Source organism: Sceloporus occidentalis, unplaced genomic scaffold (assembly GCF_023333645.1).
Source record: "Sceloporus occidentalis isolate IW3139 unplaced genomic scaffold, rSceOcc1.0.p SCAF_69, whole genome shotgun sequence".
Lineage (NCBI taxonomy): Eukaryota > Metazoa > Chordata > Lepidosauria > Squamata > Phrynosomatidae > Sceloporus > Sceloporus occidentalis.
Genome location: NW_028317049.1, coordinates 5,301,166 through 5,322,500, shown reverse-complemented (window position 1 = coordinate 5,322,500; position 21,335 = coordinate 5,301,166). Strand labels below are relative to the sequence as shown.

The 21,335-nt window shown below is 44.6% G+C and overlaps 1 protein-coding gene across 4 annotated transcripts in view; it reads left to right on the top strand.

Annotated features, from left to right (window-relative positions):
• Positions 1–21,335, top strand: part of TEX14 (testis expressed 14, intercellular bridge forming factor) — a 46,717-nt gene that overhangs the window by 12,216 nt on the left and 13,166 nt on the right. For all 4 annotated transcript variants that reach the window (XM_089494191.1, XM_089494193.1, XM_089494192.1 and 1 more), the window contains 18 exons: positions 600–765; positions 915–1,051; positions 1,584–1,665; positions 1,986–2,113; positions 2,783–2,896; positions 3,381–3,504; positions 4,418–4,596; positions 5,079–5,230; positions 5,990–6,180; positions 6,524–6,671; positions 7,596–8,554; positions 9,077–9,171; positions 9,688–9,770; positions 11,780–12,061; positions 13,613–13,713; positions 17,024–17,146; positions 17,674–17,791; positions 20,659–20,737. In XM_089494191.1, the coding sequence (XP_089350317.1) occupies positions 600–765; positions 915–1,051; positions 1,584–1,665; positions 1,986–2,113; positions 2,783–2,896; positions 3,381–3,504; positions 4,418–4,596; positions 5,079–5,230; positions 5,990–6,180; positions 6,524–6,671; positions 7,596–8,554; positions 9,077–9,171; positions 9,688–9,770; positions 11,780–12,061; positions 13,613–13,713; positions 17,024–17,146; positions 17,674–17,791; positions 20,659–20,737 (3,261 nt within the window). The remainder of the gene's footprint in view (positions 1–599; positions 766–914; positions 1,052–1,583; positions 1,666–1,985; positions 2,114–2,782; positions 2,897–3,380; positions 3,505–4,417; positions 4,597–5,078; positions 5,231–5,989; positions 6,181–6,523; positions 6,672–7,595; positions 8,555–9,076; positions 9,172–9,687; positions 9,771–11,779; positions 12,062–13,612; positions 13,714–17,023; positions 17,147–17,673; positions 17,792–20,658; positions 20,738–21,335) is intronic.

The window sequence follows — 21,335 nt, the reverse complement described above, 5'->3', positions numbered from 1 at the left end:
CAATAATTATCTTATTTATTGTCAGTATGAATTGCTTTAAAAATCTTAGCTGCGTCTAGTTAGGTACCTATAATATTTTATATCTTTCTGATGAATTGTATTCATTGGAAAGTCATTTTGGTGACCAGTCCTACCTACCTACCTATCTATCTATCTATCTATCTATCTATCGGCTTTGACTTTTGCAGATTTGATTATTAACAGTTTTGATTAATCTGTTCTCTCTAGGAATCTCTAGGTCCTCCAGTGCCAGAAGTTGACCATAGAGTTGTGCCGGAGAACGTAGAAATTCCTAGAGAAGACACCTTTCTAGGCATTTGTAGGTCCTCCAGCATGATTCCATGATCAACCTCTGGCTGATGTTCACCATAGAGTTGCACTGGAGGACCTGGAGATTTCTAGAGAGGTGTTTCCTTAGGTAAAAAGAATAGTGGGTTTTTTATTTGTGGTTTTTCCACATTCACGAGGGTCCTTCACCCCAAACCGCAGCAAATGTGCAGGCACCACTGTAAACAGTCTTATTGTGGAATGGCAGCATTGACTAATACATAGACAGAGAAATTGTGCATTGTTCCTCTTGTGTCCCTTTGTTTTCTCAGCCGTTGTTATGACGGGAGCACTCCAGTCCATGCGGCAGCCTTCTCAGGCGACCAGTCGATTCTTAGCAAATTGCTGGACGCCGGCGGAGACCTGCGCGTCCACGACAAGAACGGGAAGAACCCGCAAAGCTGGGCAGTGACAGCTGGGAAAGATGTCAGCGCTCAGGTGTGTCTCCGATGCCTTTCCCTGAAAAACCCACCTCTACCGATCGTTGTAAAGTTGTTGGTTTTTTTACCCCCACTCTTTTTGAGATCTGCTTTCAAACGCAGAAGTGCCCCAAGCCTACCTGGCCTGTGTTGCCTCTTCTGTTCCAGATGCTAGAGTTTATCCAGCGCTGTACAGCGCACATGCAGGCTGCCCTCCACAGTAACTCCTTTGAGCTGCTCAGGAAAGTGGACTCTCCTAAAGGCTTGGTTTGTAGCCTCTCCAAGTTTGGGAGTATCACACAAGGGTAAGGTGTTTCGGTGGCGGCTGAAGGCTCTTTCCCTGCAAACATTTGCAACTTCCTCCCTTCTTTGGATTAAAACTATCACTAATTCATTTGTTTCAGTCGGGAGAAGTGAAAACAAAGCAGAAACCTGGAATTCCACAACGATACTTTCATTTGTAAACCATTTGTATAAATGACTTCCAGTGGAGACGTGGGCTCACAGCAACTAAAACGAAAACATAAAATTGCCTTGGGTCTTTTGGCAAGAAAAGGGACAGAATAAATAAATAAATAAATCCAGGGAAGGGAAAAATAAAAATCATTGAACAACAATTAATATGCTTTTGAATAGTTGCATTGTAATGGTACTGGTATATTTGTAAGTTTGCTTTTACTGGTTAATATTAATGTATTTTTGAGATACCTTGGTCAAAGACCGTAAATAAAATTGGTTGTTGCATTGTAACGTATTTTGTGTGCTCCTCCACTGCATCTGTGTTTGCGAATGGCATAAGTAAAGACCCTTTATTTTGTCTCCTGTTACCTTACTCAGGACAGCTGACAGCCCTTTGAGAAGGCTTCTCAGACGTGGAAACAGTGTCCCCCCAAACCTTTACAGCTTTGGCTTTGGGAAGGTGAGATGGAGGGATCCAGTGATTGTTTGCTTGGAGCAAAGTAGGAAGGAGAAAAAATGAATTGGGAATGTTTTAGATGAGTTGAACTCGCAATGTGGCAGATGTGTTTCTTTGAAACTAAGCAGTGATGATGATCACAGGGGCATCACTTTCTGGAAGTGGTGACAGCAAATGAAAATAAATGGGGCGAAATCTGCACAAGGGTCCTGCTTCCTCTGAATCTTTACTCCTTTGCAAAGTCTGGGAAAGTGAAAATAAATCCAAATTATTCTCTTTCTCTCTCTCTCTCTCTCTCTTTCCCGCTCTTTGTCTTGTCTTAGTTTTATCTCACAGGTGGCAAGCTGGGCTACCTGGCATCGCTCCCCATAATTGGAGATAAAGAAGTGGTCCAGGCTGATGACGAACCAACTTTCACATTTCCCACTGGGCCATACATGATGATGACCAAGTGAGATATCTCAAGTGACTGGTTTGGGCTTTTAACATTGCATCTTATTACCCAAGAGGCAGGTCTCTAAACAGAGCATTGGGATAGACCCACAGGTTGCTCGGGTGAAGGTCTTTCGCAAGTGCACAACAAGAGGGTTTTTCCCCCTAACTGAAGATATGGGGGACTGAAGTTAAGACTTTGTATACATATAGAACCTCTATTATCACCATTTCATTGGTGAGAGACTTATGTGAATGGCCCTACGTATGACCTTCACACATGAATATTTGAACCTGCTTTACAGCGGATTGGTTGAATCAGTCCAATGCCACAGAGACCAGGAACCGTATCAGCCAAAAGCTATATTCCCCTTGGATGTCTCCCAGTGGACATATGACATTGTGGGATAGTCCTATCTGATAGTTCTGTTTCCCAACATTATGCATTATTGCTCTTCACATGTTGTTGAACTGCATAGTGCTCAGGAAATAGTGCTCAGAATGAAGAGCATTACTGAGAACTTGCTGAGGTTGAAAATAAAACTTACACAACGTTTAGACACCGGTAAGCATTTAGTCGTCTATTTAATTTTAAAAACAAATTTTCCCTAAAAGAGCAAGGGCTGGGGAAGTGAGTCATGTCTGAGCATTTGAGCAATCCCTATGTGTGTCCTTTTTCATCTTGCAGTTTGATGTGGCGTGGGAACCAGGTCACCGTGAAGGAGCTGAGTATGAAGCCCCACCAGCACTGTAGCAGACTGCGCCTCGCTGACCTACTCCTTGCAGAACAGGAGCGCAGTAGGTACGAGTATCCGTCTAGCAGCGTTGCCTCTTGGAGGCCATTTTCCTAGGAGCTATTCATCTTGCTTCATTTAGAGAGGGGCAAGAAATGATCTTAGCATCCAGACAGATTTAGAGAGGAGAAACCACTCCTTCAGGGAGCCTGGGCTAAAGATGGGGGTGGTAAAATAGATTACATTTTTCAATAATTAAGACCAATTACTAGTGCTTTTAATTGGGTCTGGAAATGGACTGGCAGCCTGTGCAGAAGATAAAGCACTGATGTAATATGATTGCTTCAGCAATTTACCATGAAGGAAATGTGTTTTGCTCTTCCCACCGTTGGCTGGGCTGTTGCAGTAGCTTGCGTGGTGTCAGCAGCCCAGTTGCCTTAGTCTGCAATAGCCATTGCTTCAGGCATGTTCTGTAGTTTTGTTTGGGCTGCAAATGTTCTTTTTTCTAATTCAATTCCCTTACAGCTGATGAGCTTTCATTTCCTTTTGCAGCAAACTCCGCCACCCTCATTTGCTGCTGCTCCTGGCTGTCTGCTTATCCAGCGACTTGGAGAAAACTCGATTAGTATTTGAGAGGGTTAACTTCGGCTCACTCTACAGCATCCTCCATGAGAGGGTAAAGCATTTCATTTCTTCCCAGTATTTTGTACATGCATTACATTAGTATCCCATCTTTCCTCCATGGAAGTCCAGGGCACTTTATAAGGTTTCTTTGCTCCATTTTATCATCGCAACCACCTGGTTAGAAAGGCTGGGCTGACAAAGAGCATGACTGGTAGAAGGTCAGCCGGTGAGTTTCATGACTTGCATGAGAATTTGAACTTGGGTCTCCTCAGCAATCTTACCCTTTTGACATGCTCTGTGTACCAGATCACTGTTTTTCTGGGTTGATGAGAGAAGGAATCCACGCAAACTGGGTTTCATCATATCATTGCCCAGAAACAGGTAGGGAAAGAACGTGACATATAGAGGTTATTGTGTGATAAACCACATGCTTGAGAGTAGCGCTTCGCTTTGCAGATTTCTCATCCTTCTTTGAAGAAGACCCCCTACAGTTTGTTGCATCGCCTCCATCTTTTGTATCTTCTCAAGCATGATACAGAGGTTGCGACAGCCTTCCACATGATGGTGTTCTCCAGATATTTTGGACTAAACCACCCATTATCCCTATCCAGAAATCTGGGTTTGAGTCCTTGCTTGGTCACCTTGGGCTGCTCACTGTTGCCTCCTTCCTTTTGTCCCTACCTTCCCTCTTGTCTTGAAGAAGCCAAGTTTGTCATAATATTACCTCTACCAACCCAGTTCTTCAGTGATTCTCTCTCAGCAGTGGAGGACATCATTGCATGGATTAGCTTTTTCCATTATGTCCCTGAAGATAAAACTAGATAATTGCTTCCTCTCTTCTGGAAAGATCTCTGCCCAGTTTCTGCCCTGCCTCTGGCGTATCGGAAGACGGTGGACGTTCATATTAAGAAGCAGTGTCCTTTTTCTGCTCTCTTAACTTTAGCCCTCTTCCCTTGGTCTTCCAGCGCTTGGAATTCCCAGTCGTGCGCATAGAGACAATTGTGCACATCCTGCTCCAGGTGAACGACGCCTTGAGGTTCCTCCACTTCTGTGGCTTCATCCATCGCACTCTTAACTCCTATGCGGTGGTGATCGTTTTGCCTGGGGAGGCCAAGCTGACCAACCTGGAATACATGATTGAAAGGTAAAGATTCCCCTTCTCCTCACTTCGTCCTTTATTTGTTGATTAAATTGCAGAATGCCTATTGTTACAATAACTAGTGTGTGCATGTATGTGCATGGAAATGTTTTTGTGTTTCATGTCCCCATTCTTGGTTGCCTTATGATGCTGTGCACAGAGGTATATTGCTCCTCTTTGGTATCTCTGAAATCTACTTATAGGGATAGATGGTGTAGTGGTTTGAGTGTTGGACTGCAACTCTGGAGACAAGGGTTCAAATCCTTTTTTGACCATAGAAACCCACCAGGTGACCTTGGGCAAGTCACATTATCTCAACCCATACAGACAATTCGCCTCTAACTATCATTAAAAGCCTTGTTTTCAACTGAATGTTTCCTATCTTTAGAATAAACACTTGGTAGATTTTTTTTTTAATTAAGGGACATAAGATGCACACGAAGTGTAAATTTCCTTCTCTGAGAACATTAGCCTTCTCTTCTTGGCAGCAAAGATGGAGGAGAGCACAGTGACCTGACACGGGTGCCCATCCCTCCCCAGCTCTATAAATGGTGCGCTCCAGAAGTGATCCTCGAGAGGTCTGCAACCACCCATTCTGACGTCTACAGCTTCTGTGTGGTGATGCAAGAGGCGCTCACAGGTATGACTAGAGGAAATTAAATGGTGTAGAAAAATTCCTCCAAGGTGCTTGAATTTCCTTGCTCCCCGTCTCTTCTCAGAGACCTTTGCCAAAATCTTTCTCTCAGTAGCGTGACGGAGAAGGAGGAGTACTAGGAATACGCAAATTTGAATTTTAAGTCAGCGAAAAATGTTATGGGCTCACCACATAATGCTGTTACATACTTATAGCAGAGGATTGAGGGGTCATTCAGACTTTATTTTAGCACAACTATGTGAATTGGTCTCGCAAGATCTGATGAAATCTGTGGTGTCAGAGAAGTGCATAAATGTTGCAGTGTGGAAGGCAGACATACTTTCTCCAAGACATTACATATTCTCAGTCCCCCATTTCTCAATCCCTATTTGCAGATCCTGCTTTGGCTTATATAGCCATTGGCCCTCAGCACCCCAGTTCAGTATTTTATCTCCATTTTGGTGCTGCTTCTGAGGGCTGAAAATAAAGCAAATATTATAAAAAGACCCAGAATTATCCAGTTTACTTTCCCATGAAAATGCAAAACTAAACATTGCAGCACTGTCGGAAGAACCCCTTGCTACTCAGAGAGGTGGAGAGAGTATCTGACACTATAATGGCTTTCTCCAACCCTCAGAGGCGGTAGCTGCAACATGAACAAGTGCCCCTTGTCCAAGCATCAATGGTAGCAAGCTCTTATCCTTTCTGTCTGTTTTCAGAGCCTTAAGCATCATCTCAGAGTGCCCACTAATGTGTATTTTCCAGAAACCATTCCCTGGGATGGACTCGAGGGGTCAGACATTAAGGATCTCATTGTTTCTGGGCAATGGTTAGAAGCTGATGCCAGGCTCCCCAAGCCCTATTACGATATTGTGAAGACTGGCCTGGAGTTCAAGCCAAAGCAGCGCACCATGAATCTGCAAGACATTCGCTACATTCTGAAAACTGACTTAAAGGTGAGTGAGATTCACTTCTCCTTTTCCTGATCTTATCCCTTTCACATCTGGCAACCTCCTCCAGGTGAACAGGTAAGGAAACGTTGGAGAACAGTAAGGAGTTGGTTACTTTTTGCTCCTTCCTCCTCCTCCTGAGTGGTGCAGAGGACAGATAGTCAGATACTGCTGTGAATAAGATACTGGTGGAGGCGTATGTTGTCCAGCATTCAAGCCAAATTTTGGCTTATGTCCCCATAGTTGCTATGCTGACAGCATAACTGAGTTGTATGAATAGGTCCTACTAGGACAACTACTTTTCTTATCCCCATTGGCCATACAGTAACAGCATGCTTCTGCATTACAGGAGTTGATTGAGTCTTGTAGGAATCGCCCCGGTGAAAATTGTGGACCACCGAAGAATGAGACCCGTTCTGACATCAACATCTGCTTGCCATCTGCCTCCGCTGTCTTGGCCAAGATGCCAGAGGTGCAAGAAGGGCCAACCCAAATTGGTACAGACGTACTGTCTGCTTTGTAACTTGTTCTGTGTAGAAGGGGTAGTTAAGCAAAGCCAATCTTGGCTACGAGGTACTCTCCAGCCCAGAGAAGGTACTAGAGTTTACTGGGGTGTAGGGTTTTCACTAGAAACATTATAAAGAGAAGAAATTAACTCCCAGTCCACCCTGTTGGCCATAATCCTGATCAGCCCCTTTGCTGCTTTAGTGTTGTTGCTTTAAAGTTCCCAAATATATGAATAGCACTTGAAGATTTCCCATACCGTTTGGTTGTTTTTTTCCTGATTACAAATGCTGCAGAGAAGGTTGCATTGCATGACATTTAGGCTTTTTAAAAGTTTCAGTAATACTGGAAATGGATGACGTTTTCCCCTTGTTACATTACATCAGTCGTCCTGAAACCGTGTTGTGCCTTAAGATATGCACAAAGGAATTTATTACATCTAACCCATTACTTGTATATGGTTATTTCCAAGCAAAGCATTCTGCCTGTCTTCATCTAGCTATCTGTATTCATCTCTAGTGAAAGCAAACAGAGGCAGGGGTTCAAGTTAGACTTAAAGTGCTGTTAGGCCCTGCTGGGATCTCAGCTCAAGGATACCGTGTGGTGACAGTGCTGGCCCTAAGCTATAGAATATAGCCTTTCCTTTCCAAAGCCAGCAACGTTGGAAGGCTCAGCACTGGAGCAGACACTAGGAAGCCTGTGCTCTCCAAATGCTGTTGGGCTACAGTTCCCATTAAGCCCAGCTGGTGTGCCTAGGAATGATGGGAGCTAAAGCCCAGCAACACCTGGAGAGCCATAGGTTTGCCAAATGTACACCAGTGTGAATCTCTGCCTCGGACATAGCATTATTGAGCCTCAGAAGCGCTTTATGCCATGTTTGCTTTCTTGATGAATACGCTTTTGTCTCCATCTCTCAGCCAGGACTTTCAGTGCATCAAGATGCATTGCTTCTCACGAAGATGAAGGTGACATGGTCCATGATCCCGAGCCTGTAATTCGCATGGCTCAGTCCAGTCCCGTTCTGAATGCCTCTCCCACAACTCTGGGTGACGCCAGTGACACAAATGAGAGCCTTCGCAGTTTTGAAATCAATGAGATCTATACCTGCTACTCAGACGTATGTGAAGAGAGTGTGGAGGATGAGGAAGAGATGGAATGGGTTCCGGGAACCCAAAGGGAGTCGCAAACTTTTCCAAGGAACGGGCCCAAAGTCCAATCACCAGAACCCACCAAAACCCAAAATCATCAGAAGAGTTGGAGCGAAGAAAGCAACACCTCCTATACCAGAACAGAGTCCCAGAGAGAGGAGCTGAATGATTCCTCTGACTGCTCCCAGAGTCCTCCTGGACAGTCCTGCCCGACCATCGGTTGTGGCAACAACAGGGGCAAGGTCAGCCAATCCTCGTTTGATCAGAAAGTGGCAAAATGTGTCCTAACTTTAACAGTTTGTAAGACGAAGCTGCGAGAAGCAACAGAGTCTCTCTGCCGCACGGAAAAGAACTTGGATGAGATAGAAGCCCGCAGTGAGCTGTGCCAGTCCCTTCCAGGGACTCAGCGGGTGCAACTGCCCGGTCTCTCAGCTTCTCTCAAGGCTTACTCTGAGAAAGTGGATACCATCTTGAAAAGTATTAAGGTGCCCTACAGCGGAGATCAGGCGCTCCTGTGGAAAGCAGTTGGCCCTCCGAGAAAAAACTATATCCCTCCACCACTGTGTCTTCCAGGCACATATCAACCCCTGGCCATTGCTTCTTTCCAAGTCCTAGAAAAGGAGCATAACAGTGACAACAGAAGCCAAGACACCACATGCTGTGACAAGTATAGATTGGAAGCACCCAAATGGCCTGGGGACAGAGGAGGATTGGAGCCAGACTATCAGGTAAGACAGCATGGAGAGGGATACATATCTTCTTAACACTGCTCAAATCCCAGCAACAGAAGAAATATGGCAGGTTGCAAGGTGTCAACAGGGCGTAGTAGTTTGGGTATTGGACTATGTCTCTGAAGACCAGGTTTCAAATCTCCACTTGGCCAGGGAAACCCACTGGGTGAACTTGGGCAGGTGGGTCATGTTCAATTTGTTGATCTTTAACACAGAAACTGAATATGGGTTGGAGATTTGCACCCATTTATGTGGCTCCTAAAGGAGCCAGAGAAGGTTCTGTGGTTGTCTTTCCATTAACAGAACAACATAGCATAGCTGTTGTGGTCCACCAGTGAATCGATGGCATTGTTACGTCTTGTTTAGCATCCTGTGTGTCAGGAAAAACAATACTACACTCAGGATTAGACAACTGACTGAAAAACAAAGATGAACCCCCTTCTTTTTCATTGCTTAAGAGCTGTATGGCTCCTTCTCTTCCTGCTGTGGCTTGACTGTCTGGAGTGATGTTTTTTCCAGGTTTTGCCCCCAGGTGTATCTGTCCGGAGGAGGAAGAACGCAAACCAGTCACGTTGCGGGAATGCCTTCGTGGAAGGAATCAACGCTTCAGAAGAGTGAGTGCCAGAGCCCAGCCGTGGCTGGAGAAAATATAACCAAAAATGAATAATAAAACAGAACACTACAAAGTGCTAAAATAACATAGTAATGTACTAAAAACAAAATCCTTATCGGTCACTACCCATCTTCGCCATCTTAGGCGCACTCAGCAGCTTAATCTGGCAAATCGAAGAGGAAGGTCTTCAACTCTTTATAAAAATGGGTGAGATTTTTCTCCAGCTGGAGTGCAAAGGAAGGCTGTTCCACAAATATGGAGATGGATCCTGAATGCCATACACATTGGTGGAACCGCATCTGTGGCCGGCATCTTCAGAGAATGCCTTCTCTGATGATGTCAGCCACAGGTGCAGGTGAAACATTAGGAATAAACTCTTCTAGAACATGGCCACATAGCCCAAAAAACCCACAAGAAACCATTAAAAATGCTCGGCCGTTTCTGGTATTATGGGATTTTAAAAACTCTTTCACATTTTTTTCCTGTTAACCCTCTTCGTACAACTTGGACATGACAGGCTCTCTTCAAACTCTGTCCCTGAAATGTACGAAGCAAGTCTGAGAAGAGAGGAGAGGAGAATGGCACAGCCTGCCTGGACAAGTGAGTAGGGTTGTGTTTATGTTATTTTATTGGACCAATGGTAACCCAGGAGTCAGAATCACATCTCTTGTGGGAAGCAGGCAGCCACCCAAGTTCATCTCTACAGCTCTTGGTCCCTTCATGGACATCCAAGGTTTATAATCATAAGAGCATTTCTTTTCTTTGAAGGAGGAACATGCATCAAGATGTGCAGTTCTCCTTAAAACAGAAGCAACTCCTCCATAGCCCCTTTGTGGCTAAAACGTAATCTTCAGAAAAGTGGAAGTAAACTGAAGGAAGGGATGGGAAATGAGGTCTTATTATGGAGAATAAAATCTGATGCAGGTATCGACCATATCATGCTTGGTTCCATCCTTCTGCCCATCGTATTCTTGTGTCTTTGTTCTCTCTAGGCATTTCTAGGTACTCTATTGTGATTCTATGGTATGCTTGGGCTATGTTTTCTTTTGAAACGGGTGGCAACTTTCCAATGACTTCTGGTTTCTAAAACAAAATTGAGGACAGGTTTGGCCCCCAATAACCCACAGTTGTGGAAAATAGGTTTGGTGGCAGCCGTTGGATCTTTTACAGTTGCTCTCCACAAAGGAGACAACACCAGAATAGCTGCTTCCCAAGTCAGTCCGTCCTTCTGGGATATCTAGTGAAGAAGGATCAAGTAATAGGTGATGGGAAAGGCCTCTCTGTATCAAGGATCTGTGAGAACAATTTACAGAGGCAGCCATCCAGTACTGGGCAAGATGGACCCAGGAGTTGGGATCGTAAATCCGCTTCCTATGCATTGCTTTACAAAATTACATTCTTTTTTATAGTGTGTCTTGTTTCACACATAGGGCCATGGTGGTTGTAGGACTCTGGGAATCCGAATCCACAGTGCAACCTTTCAGTGCTCTGTTTTATGTACCTGTTGCATAAAATGGGGTTCATTTCATGGTTGTGACAGATTTTATGTTAGTGACCACATTGGCCACAGGAAGGCAGCACAAGGCAAGAAACGATGACTTGGAAGAAGTTATTAGATCTTCCCACTTCATCTGTGGGCTTGAAAAACACATTAGACAAGAGGGCTGGAATTCCCAAACCACAGCAAAATAGAAGGCAAGAGAAAGAGCAATTCCTAAATCAAATGTTCAGTTGTCAAAGAGTAATTTTGTTTGCCTGGTACAGTGCACGTATTTAACAGAAAGGTTATGTTGTCTCCTTTCTGAGCTACTGGAAGAAATACCTTCTATGTCTTAACAGTTTAATAATTTAAATCAACAAAATAATTTAATCAAATTATTAAAGTTATTTTAATCAACTTTGATGAAATCAAAGGTCATCTTTCATAGTCTCTAAAACTTCTCTTCATTAAAGCTTTAATTCTCTCCCGCCTGTTTCTTATATTTGTAACATGAATTCAAATAATACACACACACCACAAGATTCATGTGAAAAACCCCTGAAGTATATTCTGTGGATGCTTCTCTTTTAAAAGCTTTAACAAAAATAGTCACAACTTCCCCATCCTTTCCTCGGCAGTTTGGTTCTATTGTAGTAGCTGCCATGGCTGTGTCCTATGGAATCCTGGGATTTGTAGTTTTGTGAATTATTTAGAATTACCTATCAGGGAGCTCCAGTGCCTCACCAAGCAACCAGTCCCATGGCAGTGATAGTGGTATCGAAGTGCTATAATTGTGCAGTATGGAGGAGACCACTCTTTTTGGGCCTAGGACAGTGGTGGAGAACCTTTTAGCGACCGAGTGCCCAAACTGCAACCCAAACCCCACTTATTTATTGCAAAGTGCCACATCCCTCTGGATTTCTAATGACAAACTCTAGTGAAGTCTGTGTTGGGACAATGGTGCGTGTGCCCAAAGAGAGGGCTCTGAGTGCCACCTCTGGCACGCGTGCCATAGGTTTGCCATCACTGGCCTAGGATCTATTCAGGCCAAGCAGTCACTGTTCCTTTTCCCGCTACATAAAATCTTTTAAAAGGCAAATTGCATTTTTTCTCTCTCATTCTTTCCCAGCGGAAGTGAAACAGATGGCGAAAAAGGCCGTTTCTGGTAATCTCGACCCTCCTCCTCAGTACCTTTGCAGCGGCTGGACATTGGAGAGTGAAGCGGAAAGCGCCAGGGATGCTTTTGAGAGTGCCACCAGCCGAGAACAAATCGGTTGCTGCCCCCCGAATTGTGAAGCAGGAAGACAGCAAAGTGGCAACGGAATTGGAGTCCACAATCTGGTTTTTTACTGTGACGGGGAGAGAGATCCAGAGAAGGAGCTGAAAAGATTTGGGGGACCCCAGAACCAAAGTAAGAGCCAATGAGCCATGGACTTGGGCTGAGTTACAGCATCTCTACATAGCCTCACATCCAATTGCTTTTAATTTATTGTATTGCTATTCATTGCTTTTGGTTTACGTGCAGCTACCGCTCACTTCTAGTGTGCTCCGAAATGATTACTTGTAGGGCTTTCAGTGTCCAACCTGCTTAGCTTTGGGAATAGATGCACATGGTGTGCCTTCCCACCACTCTGTGGCCCCAGACATTTTAGTTGTAATGAAATTCACTTACCATATATACTCGACTATAAGTCGACCTCATGTACAAGTCGAGGACAGATTTTGGGGGCCAGAATGGTGGCTTTTGATGTGACCGTGGTAATCCATTTTTATCTCTCTTGGAGTTTTTCTACTTAGGCAAACCAATTATCCTCCACATGCTTTTAGTATAATAGCAAGCGGAATAGCTTTTCTTGAGGCCTCTGCGCCTTCTCCTCTCCAAACGGATGAGGGACAACGTTGGGTGGCTTCGGTTCTTCGATTACCCCCGCAAACATACCTTGCCACATTTATTGTAGCTCGGCTGCAGATGCTGGGGGCACCCCCGACGAACCGTCCAGTTAACTTCTCTTAACGGAGAAAGTTAGGGATGGGTTATGGTGCTCCCATTCCCCCATTTACAAACGTTGTGAGGACCAAGTTACGAGCTGCTTGTACCTGCATCCTCTCTGGGCGCTATCTTGCCCGGAAGTCGATGCCAGACAACTTACAAAACTCAAGCGGACATCACTGTTTGCGCTCACACTAAAGGCTGGATGGATGAGAGAATAGAGAGGAATCAGTGCTTCCAAGACAGATTACGTTCTTTGATCAGAGGTTGGCGTATGAATTAAGAGTATGGTACTCGTATTGACCCATGGATAAGTCGTCTCAGGTTTTTGGGGTCAATTTTTTGACTAAACTATCTACACTTATACATGAGTATATACAGTAAGTGTCTCCATCCTACTGTTTTCTGAGCGGCCGGCAGGCGGAGCTTTGGCTTTGCCGAACGCAGCTCCAGAAAATTTCTGCTTAATAGAATTGTAAAGGCACAGCAGCCCCAGTGGGATCCTGCAAAATGGCAGAGAAGCGGGGGGCTGTTTGCCTCAGCGAAGGGGGTGGCAGCGTACGATGATTAATCCGGCTAATGGCTTTGAAAGCTCTGCTTTGGGTGCCAAGTATTTGCTCTTCGCAATCCCTTGTTTGGTTATAAGTACGTGGCAAATGAGAACGTCCAAAAAAGTGAATAATTTGGAACCTTTACAGAGAAATCATTTATTGCAGATTTCCCCCCCCCCCCTTACCCATTCTCTCTGAAAAGACTGATGTCCCTGGCTATTATGAACTGAGCTCTTAATAGCCATTATTTCCAAGGCTGTGTAGGTTCTGCTGCCATCATCCGCCGACTTACTCATTTTGATACACTGTCAGGCGGCCAAGCCCTTTAGAAAGGGTGTTTTTCCTTGCATGTTAATTCCTCCTTCCCCCTCTTTTCTCCCCTTCTTGTTGTTTAGTTTCACATGGTATAATTTATTAATAGGCAAAAGCAGCCAATTTCCAACAAATGAGGACCTAATCACATGCGGAGTAACTTCGCGCAAGAATGCGGCCCTTTCTGTCACTTTTGAGGACCTTTGCAAGGTATGCAATTTGATTTATGGTTCTTTTCTTTGCCTGCTTGCTTCCTTAATTAAACCGTTCCGGTTCAGAGAATCTCATCGCTTCTTAAAGGCTAGCCATTTTTTATTAGGCATAAGCTTTGAGGCGCTAAAGGATTTTTGTGTCCCCCCAACGCAACCAACTAACAGAACTCCTTGAAATGTTAGTGGTCCGTTCCAAACTTTAATGGTGATTTGCCACCATAACCCCCAACACATACTGTATTTATCATACTCTCAATATTTCACAGGTGAAAACTGGGGCATGTGGCCATGAAACATCAGAGTATGGTCACCCCCAACACATATTTACCATACTCCCAACATGTCACAGATGAACACTGGGACATGTGGCCATAAAACATCAGAGTATGGTCATGATGGCAAAAGTCACAAATAAAGAAGAATAGACAAACTAAGAGAGTTTGCAACAGGGCAGCAACAGCAGGTGCAGCAGTGTGGTTTGGGTCAATGTCTCCATCTTGAAATTATAGGAGATGTGGCCCACACTGTTAGCCTCTTCTCTCTTAGTCCCATTGAAACAGACAGGACACATACTTTTGTGTAATGCCCTTATTTATTTGGGGCTTCCTACAGTGGCAAAGAGCCCAAGTCTATATTGCAGGGGTGAGCAATTTCCGTGGATCAAGGGATCAGATTTTGCCCCCTGGCACTTTCCAGGGCTACACGGACTGCCAAAAATGTGGATGAAAAAATGAAGCTGGAATTAGCTAGAAGTCCTCTTGCAGTTTTTTTAAAAAGGTATTCTGGTTGCCAAATGGTTTGCATGCAGGGGATCCATGACCTATTTCAAATGTGAATGACAGATCTTGGAGGCATCAGGAGCAGCATTGGAGGTAGTACTGAGAAATGTAGAAGCTCAGAGGTCATTGAAATGGCCTTAGGGACCTGTGTGTAGTCGTTGGTCTGCACTTTGTCCACCCCTTGCTTTATAAACTTGGGTATATAGATTTATAAGCTCTCTCTCTCTCCTTCCTTCCTTCCTTCCTTCCTTCCTTCCTTCCTCTTATTAAACTTTGAGCTCCTGTGCTTTCCTGTATAGAACACTTGGAAATCTGATGTATCATTTCCCCCCACTGTCTTTTTACAACATGTCTGCAAGGTTTATTAGACCATGAGGACAGTTCAGCGCCTGGATTTATACAAGAATAGTCCCTAATTAAAACCTATAGGGCAATAAACCACCTGAAGGATAGACACGGCTTGCGATATTTGCCAGAAGCAACTATGAGTAATTAAATTACTTGATACTCTTCCTCCACCTCCACCTCCCTTGGCACCGAACTCAACGTCCAGCTCTCCTAGTGTCTCAGCTTTATTAAAAACAAAGCAAAGGAAGAATTGGGTTGATACGACATCGCTTATCGGGTTGCGGTTTAGAAGGTTGTGGGTTTTTAGAGCTATGTGCAGAAAGCTGTTCCAAAAATTCTCTAAGGAGCTGTTCTCATCTTCTGGTTCTGCAGATGTTTGGGATTTTAACTACTGAAATCCATCAGCATTGGCCATACTGCCTAGGGCTCCTGGGAGTTGAAGTCCGTAACATCTGGAAGACCAAAGTTTGAGAACCACGGCTCTGCATTATTTATGGGCATAGATTGAGAGGGAGCCATTTTCCTTAATATCTCTAGGAGCAAGAAAAATTCCTCAGCAACAGTTTCTCACAGCTGGAGCTTACTATTAGCAGCAATAGCAATGTAGGACCTGAACAGACAGACCAAAATAAAGCTGCTTCTGGTCACTAATGATGCATATGTCCTAAGAGGCCGGAAGCCGTGCCAAAGCCCCTGTCCAGTCCTAAGGACTGGAGCACAGCTTTGGTGCAGCTTCTGGCCTCTTATGATGTGTGTGTCATTTAAACAACATACCTTCAAAGTGACCCAACACAGCTTTATTTTGGCCTGTCTGTTCAGGCCCTTAGCTTCTCTTTTTCCTCCCCTTCCTTCCACTTTTCTTTTTCTGATACAACAAGAAGCCACATCACTCAAACCATTTATTGGACCTTTGGCTGTGCTTTTTGACCATTCTTCTGGTTTCCCCTTCAAGATTATACACTTCTCTCTGGCAATAACCTGGACTGTTTATGACCCTTCCAAAAGTCACTTTGAAAAAGGGACACTTCCAAGTTCTTGGCCTTGCCAATCCAAAGGCTTCACACCTCTGCCGGTCAAAAGCGCCAACCTAGCTTGCCGCTTTCTAGAGGGTGTTGAGGCTGGAGCACACACAGCTCTTGTTAGTTCGCTTCCCCAGCCTTTGCCCAGCCTCTGTCTACCATACATTGATGCAGAGGAGCCTGGTCAACAGAGCAGTAACTTCTGACATCCCGCTTAGCTGTCATGTAAGGCTGGTGAGCTGGTTCTACATTTGACAGATCGCAGGCCGCGCAGACGCGATGTGCAGTTGCGATGCTGTGTGGCTGTTTATTAGCGATAAATATGTGGAATCCAGACATCTCTCTTGGCTTTCCTGCTCTTTCCCCATCCCTCCCCAGTTCCCTGGGATGCGGGGCTTTAGCCTGCAACTGACAACCAGACAATTAAGGCAGAGAGACAGAGAGAGACCCGCAAAGACTGATGTTTGGCTCCCAGCCAGGATTTGGTAACAGGAATAGCTTGAGGGAAGATCCAGAGGGGAATCAGAGGGACTCTTTTCGAAGTAACTGATGGGGTGTGTATCTGTCTGTTTTAAGGCTGACGTCTGGAGAGGCAGAACTGCTACACCAGGGCGGACATTTCCAAAAGTGGTTGGGTAGTGTTTTGGTTCTTTTTACCCCCAGGACTAGTGTACACTGTAGCAAACCCAGAAATGCTATAAGAAATACAAAAGTCAGAACCCAAAGTGAATGGAAATATCCCCTCTCTGTCTCTCTCTCTCATATACACACATAAAACCTCTCTCTCAATTGCTTCCTCCTTCCCACATCATCACTTTTCTAAACCATTGGGGTTGTGGGGAGACATAGGCCCAGCCTAACAGAAGCATCCATGGCCAAAGACCTCCAGGAGTGGGAAGAGGCAATTTCTTAACAGGGAATTACAGCTGCAGACTGTAAAACCAGCCTTTACTTTTGCAGGGAGCATAAGAGATAGTTTGAGGTCTTGAGGTCTGACGATGATGATAGTTGAAAGATGATGGTTCAGATTTATTGTCGTGTTTCATTGAAGCATGTTGTTTGCTATGCCCAGTAAGAACAGGGACAGTATATTTGGAGTAAAATCACCTTGCCGTAGAAGATGAATACAGTTCTTTCTGATTCTCTCATGTTACTCTTTCAGAGGCAGCTAGAGGAGGCAGCCTATTCCCCGTCTTCCTCTCTGGATTTATTGGAGGAGTTTCTAACTCCTGAATCGGATTTCTTTTTTGACTCTCTAGCTTTTCATGAACATTTAAAACTAGAGGTAAGTGGCAGGAAAGCATGGTATGGAAAAATGCTGTGTTGGTGCCGTGGTTCTTCTGCTACTTGGGTCAAAGAGACAAAGAAAATCCTGTTGTGGCAGTTGCATCTTGATGGACTTTGGTCATATAAATTTGGTGACAGAGTCTCTGCATGCAGGTTCTAGGTGCAATCCACAGCATGTCCCATTAAACTTGGGGGTGGGAAAACTCACAATCCTGAGATGTTCAACTCCGCAACAGTCAGCATGAGCTATGGCTGAAAAATGCAAATGGGAGTCCATACTTCTGGAGGATTGTGCACCAGGAAAGTCTGCATTGAAACGACTTCAGGAAACAGTTTTGACAAAGACCTTACTGAAAGGCTGCTCCCACCATACTGGGTGTGACGAAACTAGAAAGCACCCTCTATTCAAATCTTAACCAACTTAAGAGACTGATATGTAGTTTGTTCCTTAATGCACAGTTTTAAATCCATGATCCTCTGCTTTCAGTTTCCCTTCAACATTTTGTTTTGTGTTTGCCCCTTCAGAGTTCAACTGTTGAAGATGAAGACCTGGAAATAACCCAAATAATGTGCAGACAAGATGACTTGGAAGTGTCCCAAGAAATCTGTGGGAAGAAACAACATCCCATAGCTGCAGGGCAAGGCAAGCTTTGTTTTTATAGCATTTACCCAACCTGCCTGATACTTATTCCCGAACTAAATGCTTGCCATTGCCATTGGTGATGTGCATATGCAGAGAAAGGACTTGTGTATTCCAAGGATCCCCCAATGCTGTGTGTCTCTGTATAGCCAGAGATATCTTGTTATAGGACAGATGCATAGATCCCTGCAGTTAAATTTTTATTCCAAGTAGAAATGGAAGCCTGTGCAATTTTGTAGCTTGCGCGTTGGAACAGAACTGTGGTAAAACATGGTTCGAATACCTATAGCTCAGCCGTGGAAACCCCCAAGTGAACTTGGACAAGTCACACTTTCTCAACCTCAGAGGAAGGCAGTGACAAACCTTGTCTGAATAAATCTGGCCAAGAAAACCCTAGGAGAGGGTTGCCATAAGTTGGAGTCTATCTGAAGACTTAAAACAGGGAGAGAGAAACAATTGTGAGGTTTGTGAAAATTTCCATTTTAGACACTTCAAGGTCTTGCAAAAATAGCATTAAGCTCTTGGTTTCTTTAGAGACATAGCCATGTTAGCTTGGAATATCAGTATGCAAAAGGATCTTGTAGCACCTTTGAGACTAACTGAGTGAAAGATGTTGTAGCATCAACTTCCATAGACTTGGCGTACTTGATGCATCTGAGAAAGCAGATTCCTAAGCACTGGAGTGCAGCTTTGGTGCAACTTCCGGATTCTTAGGATGCATGCATCATTTAAACAGCATACCTCCAAAGAGACCCGAAGCAGCTTTATTTTGGCAGTCTGTAACAGGCCATAGTTTCTTTAGTTGTCTTCAAGACTGCAACTGAACTTGAAATCCTCTGCAGGTATTTTAAGCAGGTAAATTAAGAGCGAGACCTGTATTATTTTGATTTACCAATCTTTGGGAGCTCATGTTTCTATGGCACTCCCAAACCTGTTTTGTCAAAGAAGCAGCTGCCACTGCGTTTCCTACCAAGGCTCTGCCTGTAGACATTTGTCGAGCTGCCACTCAGACGGTCCCCCCGACCTCCATTACAAAAACCAGCGGCACCTTCACTTCAGCCAGAGCTTCCTGTGGATGTTTTAATGTCACATCTGCTTTGGCCCGTCTCTGTCTCTCATTACGATTGAATGTTGGAGTTCACATAAGTGTTTTAGCGTGTCATGTTTATTCAGCTGTAATATTCCAAATCTGGGCATTGCGGGAGCGGAGTTCTCCTTGGCAGAGGTTTTAAAGCTTCGGAAGGGGACCCAAAGTCATTTAAAATTCTTCCCACACGGGTGTTTATCAGACAGTCTCTTTGCAGCACTTTGACTGTGTGCACTGAGAAGCTGGGCTGGGGGAGAGAAACCCATGCCTATGTTTTGCCAGGCACAGCTTCTTCGCCCTGTGGCACTGCGGTTTGAAAATCTTATTATTGCTATCAGCATCCGTGACAACCCATTGCTGATTCAGCAGCCCTGTACACATTTGACTCCAGAGCCGACTGGAGATTGAATTAGCTTTTCACACATAAGATCCTCGTTTCCATCTTCTGCCCCGGAGTGGGAAAAGGTAGACTCTCATGCATCTGCTCTGACATTGGGTTTGCATTCACTGTGGATTTGTAAACATTGCTGCATCCCCTCAGGAACTCCTGGATGGGTTTGTTTTTCAAAAAAGAAAGCCTCTTTAAGAAACAGATTTATCTTTGCCAGCTGCTAGCGGCAGGAGTAACGGGGAGTGAAATTAGAACCAATTCATAAGTCTCTGTTCACCAAGTTGTGTTAGTCACACCCAATCCAGATGTGTCTGACCACAGTGCCCAGGGGCCACTCTAGCAAGGGATGATAGGCGTTGTTATCTAATACAGTTGGAGGCAAAGCTGTTGTAATAGGGTCTTTCTCTTTCATCTGCATTGTGCAGGCTTTCTGGGTAAGTTCAGATTCATAAAATTAAGACATGTCCTCTGTGTTTAATGGTTCAGCCTTGACTGCAAAGGGGAATCCATGGTGGGGAGCATACATGAGGCAGCAAGATATCGCTGGCTATACAGAGACACACGGCATTCAGGGATCCTTGGATATACTCAAGTCCCTCCCCAGACTAGACTAGACTAGACCAGACCAAATGACACAACTGACTTCTGCATTTTTAAAATTTTCCCTCTTATCAGGAGGGTATCAAAGGCAAAAGGCACTTTGTCACAGTATCCTTTCCTGCCTTTCTTGTGCTATTATTTCCTGTGCAAACGTTTCATAGAGAGCTTAGGATCCCTACGTGCTGAGGATCCAAATGTCTTAATCCTATTTTCTGGAGCTGAGGGGATGCTTTAAGCAGCCCAGCATCCTTCCTGCAGAAGTCTGGCAAAACGATTTACACGCACAATAATCTAAAGCAAGTCTAGAAATTAAAAAGAAAGAAATCAATAAAAGGAAGGCAAGACGTGCGTCGAGTTTTGTAAACGTCCCTTACCCACCATCAGCCTCCCCAACCCTCTCCTTGCTGCTGTTTCTCACTTTTCCTTTTCCTGAAACGCATGCAGAGGTTGTGCGAATGTGTACTCAGAGGCGCGCCCTCCTTCCAGCACATCCTCAGCCAAAACCAACAGCCGGAACTCTCTTTTGTATTGCAAGAACGTTGTGTGCCCTGGCTAGAGCAAACCCACCCCATGACTGATGTGGCGGATGATAATTCCCATCATCCCTACTTAGTTTTCCATCCCCCTGAGGTTTTTGAAAATGCTCTCTGATCATTGGCCGTGCTCATTCTGTAACGCCTCAGGTCACCCAACTGTGGCAGATTAAGTTGTGCCAGTCTCTCCCCTCTTTCCTTTTTAAATTTTATTTACACAAAATCCCAAAATAACCTTTCCCCCCTTCTTTGAATTCAGGAGGAAAATGGTCTCCCTGCAGTGCGGAGCCAGAACATCTCCACAAAGAAGCTCCAGGAGGGGACCTTTTTACAGCCAGGTATAAAACATCTTTCTGTTGGGTTGCCCTTTCAGACTGTAGCGTAGTCTGTGCACCCTTTTCATTATCACTTCTGGCAAATCACTTAATGCCCAGACAAGCTGACAAGAGGTGTGCATTTTATGTACAGGAAGATGCCGGCGCTTGAAAGGAAACTGGAAGCATTGCGGCCTTCTAAACAAGCCCAACCAAGTTTAGCTTGAGGCAGTGCTAGCCACTTCTCAGTTTTGTATTTTAAGAAAAGAGTGGCAGTTACATTGGGGTAGGAGAGGAGAGTGAGTGGCAAAAGTTACATCTCACTGAAACACTGCAAGGTTAGAGAGTCTGAAGAGTGGTTTCGGTACCTATGTTCCCCTTCTTCTGGTCATGTCACCCTAGATGTCTTACACATCTTGGTTCTACAACTGTACCGCACACCAACCCAGAACCCTCACACTATAGCTCCATTTTCTGCTGCAGTCCCTCTCCAAACAGCGACAGGAAAGCAACACAATGTTTTGCCATTTTGTGACGGACCGCAAAGGACAATCTTAAATATTTCAGCTCTGTGGTGAATGTGGCTTGTGGGCTGGGCTGGGCAAGTAGCCCCTGACCCTCA